The 17,437-nt window shown below is 41.2% G+C and overlaps 1 protein-coding gene across 3 annotated transcripts in view; it reads left to right on the top strand.

Moving 5' to 3' along the window:
• LOC139570693 (insulin-degrading enzyme-like) overlaps positions 1–17,437 on the top strand; it is a 43,215-nt gene that overhangs the window by 9,421 nt on the left and 16,357 nt on the right. For all 3 annotated transcript variants that reach the window (XM_071392803.1, XM_071392801.1, XM_071392802.1), the window contains exons 4-13: positions 461–630; positions 1,853–1,975; positions 7,977–8,089; positions 9,724–9,886; positions 10,062–10,154; positions 10,327–10,418; positions 12,022–12,102; positions 12,496–12,599; positions 14,563–14,665; positions 16,899–17,021. In XM_071392803.1, the coding sequence (XP_071248904.1) occupies positions 461–630; positions 1,853–1,975; positions 7,977–8,089; positions 9,724–9,886; positions 10,062–10,154; positions 10,327–10,418; positions 12,022–12,102; positions 12,496–12,599; positions 14,563–14,665; positions 16,899–17,021 (1,165 nt within the window). The remainder of the gene's footprint in view (positions 1–460; positions 631–1,852; positions 1,976–7,976; positions 8,090–9,723; positions 9,887–10,061; positions 10,155–10,326; positions 10,419–12,021; positions 12,103–12,495; positions 12,600–14,562; positions 14,666–16,898; positions 17,022–17,437) is intronic.

Raw genomic sequence — 17,437 nt, forward strand, 5'->3', positions numbered from 1 at the left:
TCTTCCAGCTATGTTGACAGTCTGTAGCTGCCTAGCTGCAGAGGGCATTTACTTTGGCCAATTCACTTAATTGCGGTCGTTTTGTTTTGCATGGCAGTTGCTCGTCCTTAGGGCCATTCAAATAGCTTTGCATACAGGTCTGTGAAATGTCACTGCTGTCTATTGTCTGCTGACGAACAGCCTAAAGTTGAGAAAAGTACACCTCTGAATTCAAAACGTGGATTTTTCCACATGTTATTGCTGTTATTAACCACTGGCCTGGAAAAATAAATATCACACACCCCTAACCCACCATTTGCTTAATCCTCACTGATGTTCCTGTAGGCCTTCACCAGGACACTCAAGTTAATTTAAAAACAAAAATCATCCAACAGCCCTTGTTTTTTAAATAGCCTAATCTGCTTTTTTTGCTTATGTACGTTAACTTGTTAAATGAATGTCTTGTCCTTTGTGTGTCTAGGTTTGCTCAGTTCTTCTTGTGCCCGTTGTTTGACGAGAGCTGTAAGGACCGTGAGGTGAATGCTGTGGACTCTGAGCACGAGAAGAACCTGATGAATGATGCCTGGAGGCTGTTCCAGCTGGAGAAGGCCACTGGCAACCCCAACCACCCATTCAGCAAATTTGGGACCGGTAAAAACCCCATGCCACCTCGCGTACTATAGACGGATTCAACATAACCCAGCATGTGTCCACAGTCATGTTCATTAGGCACCAAACAGAACGGGCCTCTACAGTGCGACCATTTGACTCGCATATGAGCTTAATATTTTGCTGTGCGACTTGGAATTTTAATTTGGGAGCACAGGGATGCCCAGAAAAATGCATGATTCTAGCTTTATTACCCAAATATTTTTCATTGTGCTCCTAAATTTCTTTTTGTGCGCAAACATTTTTTGACTTGGGCGCGTAAAGACGACGAAGACAATGGACTGAAACAGGAGGAACTACCAGGACTTCAGTTTCCTTTTCTGTTGCAAAACATTTTGCTACAGTGTGCCGTTATGAACATCGCGTATAAAACCCCTAAATCCTTCTCAGCCTTTCGTTTTGGAATGTGCTGACTCATTCTCTCCTCCTTAATTGTGTTCTCTTACGATTGGACTCCCAGCCCAGGAGAGCCAGCTGGAGGCAGCGTTTAGTTATATAAGCTTTATTTTCGTCTAATAATAGAAACCGGATCAGCTCGGCCGGAACACTCATTAATGAACGAGTGTTGGAGACATCCTTCACAAAAACATACTATTCTTAGAAATGCTTAAAGGGACACTTAACCACACATTAATATTCAGATGTAGACATTATGGGGCTGGCGATAATTAATAATTAGGTTATAAAGTGTTGAACTTCCCTTTGAACTATTTACATCTCTCCAGATGTTCTAAATGTGGTGTGTCTCTGTTATTTGTTTTAGGAGAGGGAAATGCCCACCAGCTAGCCTGCCACAGAGAAAGGGCTTGGTTTAGGCTCTGGTTGTGTAGGCTAATTAGCAGAGCGCTAGCCCATAGAGGACAAAAGTGGTCAGTCTGTCACTGGTGGCCTTAATCAGAATTGTAATCGCATCACTGTGGGGATTCATTTTGTTCACACATTGGTGTTCTTGGAACAAGCTTATTGCCCTTTTATATGTGGATATATTCTCCCTCCCGCTGTATACTGTTTCATGAAGTCTTTGATGGTGACTATTTTGGATCTGTGACAGGGAGTTGTTTTTCCTCCAACGCATCGTGTGATACAGATTATGTTTGTCCAATAAGGTCAAGCACTCACTGCACTGTATATTACAATAACATTCCTTGCTGATGTACATTTTGTTGACTAGCTGGTTAAGTATTATATCTGGTTGATTTTTCAGGTAACAAGTTGACTCTGGAGACTAGGCCATCAAAGGATGGTATCGACATCCGCCAGGAACTCTTGAAATTCCACTCCACCTACTACTCCTCCAACCTCATGGGACTGTGTGTGCTGGGGAGAGGTAAGTGAGTGTCGTATGTGCCAACGTCCACATCTGTAAGAGAGCGTTGCTCCTTTGATCAGTGATCTTAGACTGGTTAAGAGGCAGATGAAATAACCCGTCAGCTGTACAGATCTAAGATCAAGTAGGAAGTGCTTTTTCTGAACACTCCTCTTCTGTAACAATCTGGAACTGAGCCCACAACACTCAAGCCAAGTCCTGCAGTCATCTGTTTGTGCAGCCCCCCCCTCCCCATCTCCTAGACTGGAATAGTCTTTTACAGTTGCAGTTATTTCCTAGGGATGTAACGATTCACGAATACACACTGGTCTGTGGGACCCCAAACCGATCCAAATGTAGCATGCATCGGTCAGTAAATCGATTTAAAACGTTAGGAATCGGCAGTTAGGAATCGGCAGTTAACTTTATTGTTGCTCAAATTACATTCTTTCTACCTCCTGAAATTACCTTTTTATATTATGTGACAACGGCATCCTCTCACTCAGTATCGAACTAGGCATGTAATTATGTTGAAAGTCATTGATCTACAAGTTATTTTTTATGCCTAACAACCCCAGGCACGCTGACAATCAAGAGGTAGGCCCATTCCTGATCTGGCACATCTGCATTGTCACCTTCAGGATTCAAATGTTTGTTAATTGGCTTGCGCCATAGCCGCGGGAAGATGTTTAGGGGTGGGGGTGCTGGGAATTCTGGTCCGGGTGGGGGGACGGGGGACGGGACGGAACATTTCTCCCTGCGCTGCAAATGGCGGTATCAGTCTACTAATACAGGAGTAGTTTGTCAGCGTGCACTAATTTTGTGAGATTTTTTTTCAGAGCTGCTGCAGAAAACTATTGGTCCGCTAAATCAGTCAAGGCCGGCCCGCTCAATAGGCAGTATTAGGCGGCTGCCTATGGTGGCAGATTGAAGAAGGATACATTTTCTGAGCTAATCTGAACAATACAGCACCCCCAACAACACATCAAACCTCACATAATTCTGCCCAAAAACAATACAAAATTCCTCTCAACCAGTGGCATATGGGCTTTTTAGGTGAGCGCTGATGCCGCCCTGTGATAAGCAGTGCAGGGAAGCAAAATATTTTGGCTGGTCCATTTCCAGCGCACCTCTCCAACGTTCCATCCCCAAAATTATCTAACATAAATAATGTAGCAGATATGGTAGAAAGGGTATGTGACCCTTTCTGTAGCCTACAGGTTAGATATAAAATGTATGACAATGTAATGAGAGACACTTTTTACATCATGCCAGTTTCTCCAATTAAATAGCCCAACTTAAATGGTGCCCAATCAAATAAAAATTATGCTGACATGTTAACAAACTTAAAAAGTAAAATGGACAATATGGAATGGATAATCAGGCTACTCAATACTGCTGTCCAGGAGTTTCACCTTGTGGGTTAAATTGTCATGATCAGTGGTTTCAAGTTTGTATCCATCAATTGTTGATGAGCTGATCATAACAAAAAGAAAAATGTATGCATTTTCCGCTGTTGAAACACATTGCATATAGGCTCAGGATAACTCCTGATAAAGTTTTGTAGTTGATATTGAGCTTAAATAGCCAAATTCACAGTGGTGCTCTTATTCTTCTCACTTTGCTTGGTGAGGCAAGTTGCTGCTATAACTTGATGACCCTTCACATACGTAACCATTTCATTGGCTCTCTTGTAGAGTGTATGCATTGTTTTCAGTGCCATGACGTCCTTGAGGAGCAGATTCAATGCATGAGCACCACAGCCAATGGGTGTGACGTGAGGGTAGGACTCCTCCACTTCAGACCAAGCAGGCTTCATGTTCGCAGAATTGTCTGTCACCAGTGCAAATACCTTCTGTGGTCCAAGGTCATTAACTGCCTTCAGCTCATCTGCAATGTAGAGACTGGTGTGTCTGTTGTCCCTTGTGTCTGTGCTCTTGTAGAATACTGGTTGAGGGGTGGCAATGATGTAGTTAATTATTCCTTGTCCACAAACATTCGGCCACCCATCAGAGATGATTGCAATAGTCTGCTTTCTCTATGATTTGCTTGACCTTCACTTGACCTCTGCATCCAGCCAATGAGTAGATAAAGCATGCCTGGTTGGAGGGGTGTATGCTGGGCAAAGAACATTCAGAAATATCTTCCAATACACATTGCCTGTGAGCATTAGAGGTGAAGCAGTTGCATATAACAGCTCCAGCAAGACATGCATCAACATTTCTGACTACTTTCCTCCATTGAGTAATAAACAAAATCTGATTCCAGGAGGACCATGGGCTGTTGCTATCGGTAAGGTGTCTGATTCATAATTTAATTGAATAGAAGTAGAGGAACTTTTGTCAGAGGTTGCTTGTTGTGAGTGCTGGGAGAACTTTATGCAGATGATTCTGCGTCTTTGTTGCATTCTTCACATATGATTAGGCACAGTATTTGCAAATGTACACAGCTTTTCCTTCTACATTAGCTCCAGTGAATAGTCTCCACACATCAGATAGTGCCCGTGGCATTTTCCTGTAAAGATTAGGAAAAAATTAGCTAAAAAAAACAAAGACAATTCCATGTACAGATAAATAGTTAAGCAGTTACATTTATCTTACAAAGGAGTTGTTTAATCTATGGAAACAGGTGAATTAACACTCCTCAGTTGGCAGGCTCAAGCAAGCGAAAACCCACATGGTAGCAAAAACGATCAGAAATTGTTAACAAGTTAGAAATGATTTAAACACACTTTGCTGTAGGCTACTATTTACTAGTTAACAAAACACCATGTATGTCATACAAATATATTCACCCCACCCAGTATTGTAATCAAAACTTACCAGAAAGCATGTAGTCCTTGGCGCAGACAGTGTAGTAGTGTGGGCTCAATAGCATCTCATTAGTATGTAAGATCTTGAGAATCAGCTGTACATGTGATGGAAGAATGCACTGTGCATGCAGAGGGTTGAAATTCCGGGTAAATTTCCCAGAAAGTTTCCAACCTTCTGCAAACCGAGTGGTAGCCATGCTTGTTAAGTGTGCCTTGAATACTAAATAAATCACAGACGGTGTCACCAGCAAAACACCATCACACCTCCTCCATGCTTCACTGCGGGAACCACGCATGCGGAGGTCATCCGTTCACCTACTCTGCGTCTCACAAAGACATGGTGGTTGGAACAAAAAATAAAAAAATTGGCCTCATCAGACCAAAGGACAGATTTCCACTAGAGCTCGACCGATTATGATATTTCAACACGATACTGATTATTGGAGGACAAAAAAAGCCAATACCGATTAATCGGCCGATTTTTAAAATGTATTTGTAATAATGACAATTACAACAATACTGAATGAACACTTAACTTATATATAATATATATAATAATATATATAATACATCAATAAAATAAATTTTGCCTCAAATAAATTATGAAACATGTTCAATTTGGTTTAAATAATGCAAAAACAAAGTGTTGGAGAAGAAAGTAAAAGTGCAATATGTGCCATGTAAGAAAGCTAACATTTAAGGTCCTTGCTCAGAACATGAGAACATATGAAAGCTGGTGGTTCCTTTTAACATGAGTCTTAAATATTCCCAGGTAAGAAGTTTTAGGTTGTAGTTATTATAGGAATTATAGGACTATTTCTCTCTATACGATTTGTATTTCATATACCTTTGACTATTAGATGTTCTTATAGGCACTTTAGTATTGCCAGTGTAACAGTATAGCTTCCGTCCCTCTCCTCGCTCCTACCTGGGCTCGAACCAGGAACACATTGACAACAGCCACCCTCGAAGCAGCGTTACCCATGCAGAGCAAGGGGAACAACTACTCCACGTCTCAGAGCGAGTGACATTTGAAACGCTATTAGCGCGCACCCCGCTAACTAGCTAGCCATTTCACATCGGTTACACCAGCCTAATCTCGGGAGTTGATAGGCTTGAATTCATAAACAAGAGCTGCTGGCAAAACGCACGTAAGTGCTGTTTGAATGAATGCTTACGAGCCTGCTGGTGCCTACCGTCGCTCAGTCAGACTGCTCTATCAAATCATAGACTTAATTATAACATAACACACAGAAATACGAGCCTTAGGTCATTAATATGGTCGAATTCGGAAACTATCATCTCGAAAACAAAACATTTATTATTTCAGTGAAATACAGAACCGTTCCGTATTTTAGCTAACGGGTGGCATCCATCAGTCTAAATATTCCTGTTACATTGCACAACCTTCAATGTTATGTCATAATTATGTAAAATTCTGGCAAATTAGTTCGCAATGAGCCAGGCGGCCCAAACTGTTGCATATACCCTGACTCTGCGTGCAATGAACGCAAGAGAAGTGACACAATTTCACCTGGTTAATATTGCCTGCTAACCTGGATTTCCTTTAGCTAAATATGCAGGTTTAAAAATATATACTTCTGTGTATTGATTTTAAGAAAGGCATTGATGTTTATGGTTAGGTACACATTGGAGCAACGATACGCACCGCATCGATTATATGCAACGCAGGGCACGCTAGATAAACTAGTAATATCATCAACCATGTGTAGTTATAACTAGTAATTATGATTGATTGTTTTTTATAATATAAGTTTATTGCTAGCTAGCAACTTACCTTGGCTTCTTACTGCATTCGCGTAACAGGCGGGCTCCTCGTGAGGCAGGTGGTTAGAGCGTTGGACTAGTTAACCGTAAGGTTGCAAGATTGAATCCCTGAGCTGACAAGGTAAAAATCTGTCGTTCTGCCCCTGAACAAGGCAGTTAACCCACCGTTCCTAGGCCGTCATTGAAAATAAGAATGTGTTCTTTAACTGACTTGCCTAGTTAAATAAAGGTGTTAAAAAAAAATCGGCGTCCAAAATTACCGATTTCCGATTGTTATGAAAACTTGAAATTGGCCCTAATTAATCGGCCATTCCGATTAATCGGTCGACCTCTAGCCCTCAGTCCAGCCTCTCTCAGCCTATTGCGGACAGCACTGATGGAGGGATTGTGCGTTCCTGGTGTAACTCGGGCAGTTGTTGTTGCCATCCTGTACCTGTCCCGCAGGTGTAATGTTTGAATATACCGTTTCTGTGCAGGTGTTGTTACACATGTTCTTGCCACATCTGCAGTCCTCGTGCCTCCTTGCAGCATGCCTAAGGCATGTTCACACAGATGAGCAGGGACCCTGGGCATCTTTCTTTTGGTGTTTTTCAAAGTCAGTAGAAAGGCCTCTAGTGTCCTAAGTTTTCATAACTGACCTTAATTGCCTATTGTCTGTAAGCTGTTAGTGTCTTAACGACTGTTCCACAGGTGCATGTTCATTAATTGTTTATGATTCATTGGACAAGCATGGGAAACAGTGTTTAAACCCTTTACAATGAAGATCTGTGAAGTTATTTGGATTTTTATGAATTATCTTTGAAAGAAAGGGACGTTTCTTTTTTGCTGAGTTTAGGTACGAATCGTCTTGAAAGGGAAAGATGCACATTTTCTATTATTCCCCCTTAAATACTCCCCACCTGCCCCAGTAAATGATTCCTCAATAACCCTGGAGTTCAACTTTCCACTTCTGTCCACAGATGAACCATGATCCAATAAGCCACTGGGGATACAGTAGGCTGTGTCACTGCTGTGTTCATTACCAGTTTACATTTAGTATTTTCTGACACCATGTACTCTACAGTGAAATGAAATAAGCTGCACTTGGCAGCCAGGTTTATGATGGTCTGACCTCATAATTAATGGCTTTCACAGCAACACAGTTGAGTGTCTGGTTTGTAGCACATTTTGCTAAGCAATATTGACCTCCCCTGTTGCTGTACATTATTCAGAACTAACTTCTAGGATGATAACAGTTCATCCTCCTCTACATGTAATTACATGCTAAATTACAACTACAGTAAAGGAAGTGTATCAAGAATGTTAGAGCGAACACATGTGCTTTTAAGTGTTTTGCAATTTGAATGGTTTGAGTTTGAACCCAGGAAGATTGTGTATTTTAATAAATTAAACTAATCTGTCCCTTCTTTTTCTCGTTTATAGAGTCGTTAGATGAGCTCACCACTATGGTGGTCAAGCTGTTTGGAGAGGTGGAGAACAAGAATGTACCTATCCCAGAGTTCCCTGAGCACCCCTTCCAGGAGGAGCACCTCAGGGTGAGCTCCTTAGTTTGTGCGCACACACACTCCAGAGTTTCCGTTAGCCGGCTTTTGGCCAGAAAATACATCAAATGTAAAGCCGATAAATAAAACTGTTGTTGTCCAAAATGATCTGGAGAAAAACATTTCCATTACAGAATGTTTTTAATTCATTGATGGAAATGCCAATCGATGTGTATATGTTTGACCATCATGCTTATTGGGCTATAGGTTCATTTGCATAATTTTGTGGAATTAAATTGGCCTGTGTTATTTGCGTTAGTCATCATTTTATCTTTTTTCAACACCTGTCACTTGTGCGCAGCGCCGATTTTGAGCGGGATTTCTCCAATTCCTCAATTGGTTGCTGCTGCAGTAAAACATGCTTTGATAAGCCCATTCAGTGCGTAACAATCCTTAATGCAATCACGTGTTAAGAGTTTCGGTGCATGATTAAAAATAGCTACTATTTTTATTTCTCAACTGGTAAAATTGAAGCGCGTCACCCACCACTTTAGGAGCTTTTGATTCTAAACATTCAAACATTATTTTGTTTTTAAAGGAGCTAATGATCATTGATTCCTCTGGCTAATTCATGCTTTCTGGTGAAGAATTTTTAATGATTTTCTTTCTTTCTGTGTAGACTGGAGTAATTATATAGTTTTGGCAAAGGTATTTCCATTTACTGGAACCACCGTTATGGCTTTCATAACTTTCTTTCGTTGTCCAGAAGGCAAAGGCACAATCCTAGTCACATTAGCAACCAAATCCAATTTTTTGGAACTTTAGATTTCCCCCTCTTTCGAACAGAGATTTTCATCTCTGTCATATATGGAACCGCTTTCAGGTGCGCTGTTTAGAATGGCGTTTTGGAAAATGTTAGAATATTTGGTTTTGTTGGCTGCTTCATTACATGAGTGGCATGTTCTGTTAGGCAGCATTACCGTAATCTAAATGTGATTTCTGTCATTCTGAGCACGGTGGGTGGACACCCCAAATGCATATGGGTATGGTAAATTTCTTAAGTGGCCTGTAAATCTTCCCCGTCACATTGTCCGGCACCACATTTTCCTAATGGAAACCCTGACACACACACACACACACACAAATATATATATATATATATATATATATATATATATATACATACAGTGCATTCGGAACATATTCAGACCCCTTGACTTTTTCCACATTTTGTTACGCTACAGCCTTATTCTAAAATCGATTAAATTGTTTTTCCCCTCATCAATCTACACACAATACCCCATAATGACAAAGTGAAAACAGGTTTGTAGAAATATTTGCAAATGTATTACAAATAAAAGTCGGATACCTTATTTACGTATGTATTGAGACCCTTTGCTATGAGACTCGAAATTGAGCTCCGGTGCATCCTGTTTCCATTGATCATCCTTGAGATGTTTCTACAACTTTATTTTATTATTTATTTTGCAATCATTTCTAAACTTTTTTTGCTTTGTCATTATGGGTTATTGTGTGCAGGTTGATGGGGGGGGGAACAATCCATTTTGAGAATAAGACTAATGTAATAAAGTGGAAAAAATCAAAGGCTCCGAATGCAACTGAGTTGTGCAACTGAGATCCTATTCATAGTCTCAATTCAAATATCTCCTTCCTAAATCCCCCCACAGCAATTCTACAAAGTGGTCCCTATCAAGGACATTAGGAACTTGTATGTGACGTTCCCCATCCCAGACCTGCAGAAGCACTACAAGTCCAACCCAGGCCACTACCTGGGCCACCTGATAGGCCACGAGGGCCCAGGGAGCCTGCTGTCTGAGCTCAAATCCAAAGGTAGGCCAGAGGGCTGTGATTTGAATCTTAGTTAAGATTTAGGGCTTGATGGAATGTTAGAAATATTTGTGACTGTAATAAATTCAGAGTTTATACTGACAATACATTCTGTATATGTGTAGAATTGTTTATATTTGAATTGACAGCGGTGGCTATGCCCTTTATTCTTGTGCAGGCTGGGTGAACACACTGGTCGGCGGCCAGAAAGAGGGAGGAAAAGGATTCATGTTCTTCATCATCAATGTGGACCTGACAGAGGAGGGACTCCGTAAGCATTAGGATCTCGGGGATTGTTTAGTTTTGTCTATTTTGTTCATGTGTGTGTGGTGGTTTCTGTTTCAACCCTGTGAGCTTAAGTGTCATTTTGTTTCTGTAGTGTGTCTGTGTGTGGTGGTTTCCGTTTCAACCCTGTGAGCTGAAGTGTCATTTTGTTTCTGTAGTGCACGTGGATGACATCATCTTCCACATGTTCCAGTACATCCAGAAGCTGCGCACTGAGGGGCCTCAGGAGTGGGTCTTCCAGGAGTGCAAGGTGAATACTACGCTGTAGTACCACTCACTTCTAATCTGTCTGAGCTCAGTCCACTCACTATACAGTGTATTCAGACCCCTTTACTTTTTCCACATTTTGGTATGTTACATTCTTATTCTAAAATGGGTACATTTGTTTTTTCCCCTTATCATTCTACACACACTACCACATAATGACAAAGCAAAAACAGCTCTGGCTGGGCCACTCAAGGACATTCAGAGACCGAAGCCACTTCTGCGTTGTCTTAGCTGTGTGCTTAGTGTTGTTCTGTTGGAAGGTGAACCTTTGCCCCAGACTGAAATCCTGAGCATTCTGGAGCAGGTTTTCATCAAGGATCTCTTTGTACTTTGCTCCTTTCATCTTTCCCTCGATCCTGACTAGTCTCACAGTTCATGCCACTGAAAAACATACCCACAGCATGATGCTGCCACCACCATGCTTCACCATAGGGGTGGTGTCAGGTTTTCTCCAGATGTGACGCTTGGCTTTAAGGCCAAAGAGTTCAATCTAGGTTTTATCAGACTAGAGAATCTTGTTTCTCATGGTCTGAGAGTCTTTTAGGTACCTTTTGGCAAACTCCAAGCGGGCTGTCATGTTCCTTTTACTGAGTGGCTTCTGTCTGGCCACTCTACCATAAGGGCCTGATTGGCGGAGTGCTGCAGAGATGGTTGTCCTTCTGGAAGTTTCTCATCTCCACAGAGGAACTCTGGAGCTCTGTCAGCGACCATTGGTTTTATGTTCACCTCCCTAAGGCCCTTCTCCCCCGATTGCTCAGTTTGGCCAGGTAGCCAGCTTTTGGTCGTTCCAAACTTCTTCCAGTTAAGAATAATGGAGGCCACTGTGTTCTTGGGGACCTTCAATGCTGCAGAAATGTTTTGGTACCCTTCCTCAGATCTGTGCCTTGACACAATCCTGTCTCTGAGCTCTAAAGACAATTCCTTTGACCTCATGGCTTGGTTTTTGCTCTGACATGCATTGTCAACTGTGGGACCTTATATAGACAGGTGTGTGCCTTTCCAAATCATGTCCAATCAATAGAATTTACCACAGGTGGACTCTAAGTTGTAGAAACATCTCAAGGATGTTCAATGGAAACAGGATGCACCTGAGCTCAATTTAGTCTCATACCAAAGGGTCTGTATACTTATGTAAATAAGGTATTTAGGTTTTTATTTTAATACGTTTGCAAAAATTTCTAAAACTGTTTTTGCTTTGTCTTTTTGGGGTTTTGTGTGTAGATTGAGGAAATAATTTAATCAATTTTAGAATAAGGCTGTAACGTAAAGTAAAATGTGGGGGAAAATCAAGGGGTCTGAATACTTTCCAAATGCACTGAAGCTGTCTTAGAGGCCAGCGTATGTGTTGTCAGAAAACAATCCGTCATTAACATTTTATGTATAGCCCTTTTTACAAACAAAATAAAATCAGAACCAAGACTGAGAAACTTACTCAAATAGGCCTTTTGTTATCCTTAGTTAAACTTCTGGTGTTTGTAACAGTACACGAGAATGAATTGTCCTGTGTTGCTCAATTCTCCATTGTATGTAATAGTACTGTATTTTCATGCGATTGACATGTGACTTGTCTCTCTTGTCCTCCACAGGACTTAAACACAGTGGCCTTCAGGTTCAAGGACAAGGAGCGGCCCCGTGGCTACACCTCCAAAGTGGCTGGATTACTTCACGTAGGTGGCGCTCTCCATTTCTTAAGGTCGTCTCCACAATGATGCACTGCACTTCCGTGGCGCCGTTTGATGACGATGTTGTCATCAGAGTGCCTTGTCTGCCAGTCTCTTATTTTGTGTATAAAGATTTATCGATTCAGCCCTAATCTAAATTAAACTGACATTCCTGCTAGTGTCAAAATATTATGGTATTAAGGCAGTCGGACCGGGGTAGGATGTCCAGTGTATTTTTGTCTGTTGGGATTCATTCTTGTGTGCATCTTTTTTGTGTGTGAAAATAAGCACCAGTTCTGTATTCCTGTGCTCCAGTAAAGTGTTCCCCTGCATGTGTTAGTCAAAGGCCTCCCCATTGTTAGCACTTAGACCAGTTTTTTTTTGTCCTATGTTTTGTAGTACTACCCTCTGGAGGAGATCCTAGCAGCAGAGTACCTGCTGGAAGACTTCAGGCCAGACCTGATAGAGATGGTCCTGGACAAGCTCAGGCCAGAATACGTCAGGTCAGTTGCAGCTCTTCACTAGGTCACTAACCCTGTTTACTCTGCTCTCCTATACCATTTTCACACTATTATTCCCATCAGGATGAACCATACAGCTGGCTTGGATATTATTATTATTTTTTTTTTTTACATTCTTCATTCCAGCATGGTTTCAGCAACTGTGTTGGATGCAAAATCAGACCCGCGCTGTGAAGATTGTCTCTGCTGGGTCAGTTTTGCTCAGTAGTGTGACAAGGGTACCTGATAAAACACTTACGACGCCTCTGTTTTGAAGAGCCTTTTGATAAACATGTTTAACTTCCTTGAAAAAGAGTACATTCATCAACTATCTCTATATACCCAGACACATTACTGATCTCAATGAAAGGCACAGAGAAATACTTTTTTATTTGATTCATTCTCCTTTCCTATGTTGCCCTTCTTTTAGAGGACTCTTTCTCCTTTTGAGTTAAGGATACACTTTCTTTGGGGAATTAGCTTGAAATTGCCAGTAACTTGCTGTGATGCTTGCAATAAGTATATGGGTAACTCAGTGTTTCAGCAGATGTTGCAGTCCATGGTTACAAACATTCAGATAAATTTACACTGTTTTTAAACATTTTATTTAACCTTTATTTAACTAGGCAAGTCAGTTAATAACAAATTCTCATTTACAATGACGGCCTACCAAAAGGCTTCCTGCGGGGACGAGGGCCTGGGATTAAAAATAAATACAATCACAACAAGCGAGACAACACTACATAGAGACCTAAAACGACAACATAGCAAGGCAGCAACACATGACAACACAACATGGTGACAACACCACATGGTAGCAGCACAAAACATGGTAGTAACATTATTGGGCACAGACAACAGCACAAAGGGCATGAAGGTAGAGAAAACAATACTTCACACAAAGCAGTCACAACTGTCAGTAAAAGTGTCCAGTCTTTGAATGAAGAGATTGAGATAAAACTGGTCAGTTTTATCGCGTGTATGTTGCAGCTCGTTCCAGTCGCTAGCTGCAGCGAACTGAAAAGAGGAGCAACCCAGGGATGTGTGTGCTTTGGGGACCTTTAACAGAATGTGACTGGCAGATCGGGGTGTTGTATGTGGAGGATGAGGGCTGCAGTAGATATCTCAGATAGGGGGGTGGGTGAGGCCTAAGAGGGTTTTATAAATAAGCATCAACAAGTGTGTCTTGCTGACGCTGAACATCAACTGAGTAGACTTGAATAACAACCAAGGTCATACATGTTGTTATACAATCATTAGGCTAGTAGTGGAGCCATTCAGTCATGTCGTTAACCTTCAAATCATGTAGGGTAAATCTAAATGTGATCTTACATTTCTCATTACACACTCCGTTTACAGTCATTTTCATGGCAGATTAACCTCAACATTCACCTAAACTTTCCACTGTTGAATTAACTGCCAGAAAACTTTCAGGAACTGTTCTAACTAAAACACTGGGGGGAGTTCAATAACACATTCTGCAGTATTACTACCACCACAATCGCTGCTTCTCCACTTCAGTCACTACTAATACTACAGTCCCTACTTCTATTACTTCTACTGATACTACTAGAATCAATGCTATCGTTGCTACAGTCACCACCACTACTGCTACTGCAGTAAAAACTACTACAACTTCTTCCACTACCATTTCAAATGCTTTTAGACGGTTGAAGCAAGCACACATTTTCTTTGGGAAATGTAACTCTTCTCGTTATCACATTGGCTGGCTATCTGCACCACTTATCTGTTTTAATCACATTGACCCTACAAATTGTAATTGACTGGAGCCTCCCGAACATCCTATCCCCAGTGTTTATTATACAGTTGAGTCGTGAGGGCAGCTAAAAATGTAGCGCCAGCTGCTCAGGGAAAATGGAGTGTGTATAACTCCTAACCGGTCTGACGAGGGTTTATAAATGCTGATAATAATGAAACCCGTCTCTGTTGGTCCACCCATCTGCAGAGTCGCAGTCGTCTCAAAGTCGTTCGAAGGGCAGACGGACAAGACGGAGGAATGGTACGGGACTCACTACAAACAGGAGCCCATATCTGAAGAGATCCTCAAGGTGAGAGACACATTCAAACTCGACAGCTTTTCCATATACTCATCACCCTGTGGGTGATGCTAAAGGCCTTTCCTTGATTTCACACGTCCTCTCCTCATCCTCAATATGCGTTGTAGGAGATCAGATGTTCCTCCCCTCAGACCTTCTCCTTCGGTGCAGGAAAGGAAATGGGGACACAATGAAATAGGCCAGATCTAAGATTTACCCTGACTGGGCATCTTTGTAAATCGCCCACTGGCAATGCTTGAAGGAATCTTCAATCCATCCACTTGCTGTCACACATTCCAACATAATCTAAGGTTTATCATGCCATGAGTAAGAAAACAAATGGCTTATGGGTAAGGTGCTGTTGATCCACAGTCAACACCCCAGTGGTGAATGATGTTTAAAGCCGTGGATGTTTGCTCAAGAGTTTGCCGACTTTTTTCTATTCAGTGTAAAAGCAGCGTTAGGATGGAAATGTAAGATGTTTTGGAAAAATCCATTTGCAGACTGACACTAGCACTGTGAATGTTCTCAATTCACCTTTCTGAAACAATTCTCAGGGCCACAAACTCCCCTGAGCTTATGAGGTTCCAAAAGCAGAAAAGGCTTTTGTGGAAGGCTTTAATACTCCCAAAGCCAACGCTGTACATTATAAACAAAACAATACGTGACTGGCTCAACTGTTCTGGTGAACTACGGTAGGCGTCATAATGAACAATGTGACTGTTGTAATTAAGAACGCGATCAGTTATCTCGTACCCTATAGATATTTACTTAAAGAAGCTTGACGGCATAGAAAATTATACCATGTGTGCTGTAAAACTTTTAAAACAATTAATAGCTCGGGCATTCATTTGCTTAAGTCACTGAAAACAACAGGTGCCTATTATTAGAGACCGAATTCTATTTGAGCCAGCGATCTATTTCCTTAATGCCCACAGCTTTTGCTCATTTGCATAGTTACTTGTTTAATTCCATCATTCACTTCCATCATTTTAATACATTTCTTCACTTTCTGCACTGTCATTTAAAACATTAGCTAGGTTTCCATCCAACAGATTTTCATGCAAATATTCAAAAATCTGCATAAACCACATTTTCCCACCAAAGATGTTTCCATCAAACTCACTAATTGCAGATAAAAGGCTGTGATGACGTAGTGCACATAAAAATAACTTGTGGTTAATTTCCCATGTACCGAAATGGAAAAATTAAAAGGATTTCAATCGCATTTTCAACTCTACTGATGGTTTTGTCACGAACTGGCGTTATAGCAAATGTGCCCACTCTGGTCTTGGCACGTGCGCCTGGTGCTAGGCTACCTATATTATACAATTAATATCATTTTTGTTTGTCAAACGGGAGCCAAGCATCGATCATCATGTCACCAGAATAAGACCCTCATCAAGCTCATCACCTTGCTCATTCACCACCCTGTGAAGTTCATTTATTTATTTTATCTGTTGCCATTTCTCGCGTTTTACCGACACAATGATCACATCGTCGAACGAACATTGTCTGTTGGTTATTATAAAATTGTACTGGTGTTTCCTGTTTCCATCAGCCCAGTAATGACTTTTCATGCGTCAGATAATTCACCCGCATGAAATGGTTGGAGGGAAACATGGTTACTGTCATTCCTTAACAGAATAATTCTTCTCATTGACTACATTTCCTGCGGTTCTTTATTTTGCCACTAGAGGGCAATCGGACAATTTTCTGTGGGTCTGTACTACCGAAGTTGTTTACTGTTGTTTCTTTTGGTTTTGTGCTTGTTAGTTAGCAGTTCACAGCTGCTAGCAGTTTTCTTACAGACGCCAAACGGATGATTGCAATTTCAGTCACTACTGAATTATTTAATAAATCAAACATTTAACCAATTAATTTAGACCTGGCGTTTATTTGCTGAACTGTGTACTGTTGCCTGACTATTTAAAAGGAACAGCCGACTACTTGAGACTGCGTTTTAATTCAAATTTTACGGTATTTCAAAATACCTTCGTATACACGGTATACTGTCGAAGCCTCTTGTGTAGTCCCTTTAGTTGTCACTGGACATAGTTGGTCCTGTGTCATGTAGAATCTGCCATGGACAGTTGGTCTGGAGAAAAACTACCCATTGCATCATCTATAGTTCATGGGCTATAGTTGGATAGGTGTGCAGAAGCCTTTAGTCACCTATCAATAAATGTCATACCTAACCCTTGACTGAGCAAGGCGGACTCGCTAACTCGTCTGTGTGTTTCAGAAATGGGGAAACGCCGACTTCAATGGCAAGTTCAAGCTACCCATGAAGAACGAGTTCATTCCTACCAACTTTGATATCTACCCTCTGGAGAAAGACTCTCCCTCCGCCCCAACTCTAATCAAGGTAAGCCTCGCTCTGGATAAGAGTATCTGCTGAATTACTTAAATGTAAAATGGCGGGATGTTGCATTATCAAAGTGTTGTCACTTCATTCGCCAAGAAGCTGACAGACCTGAATGCGTAGCTGCATGTTTCAAGTGTCTGAATCTGTTCATAAGCTGTCATATGGTAATGAGGAAATGGTGACTGAAATGAGATGTTCAGTATTTAGTAGGCCCACTGTCGTTAAGGTGTTCGGATTGGAGGACGTACGTGGTGGTAACTACTGCTGACCGATTTGGAGTCTCTTGTTGAACAACTCTTTTGAGCTAAGCTTCGGTATTTAATTTGGTACAAAGACAGTAGTAGAGGTTTGATTGATCTCTTTTCAAAGCAAGTATATGATGATATCAGACTGCCCAACCTTTTTCAAGCCCTTTC

The sequence above is a fragment of the Salvelinus alpinus genome, chromosome 3 (assembly GCF_045679555.1).
Source record: "Salvelinus alpinus chromosome 3, SLU_Salpinus.1, whole genome shotgun sequence".
NCBI classification, from domain to species: Eukaryota; Metazoa; Chordata; class Actinopteri; order Salmoniformes; family Salmonidae; genus Salvelinus; species Salvelinus alpinus.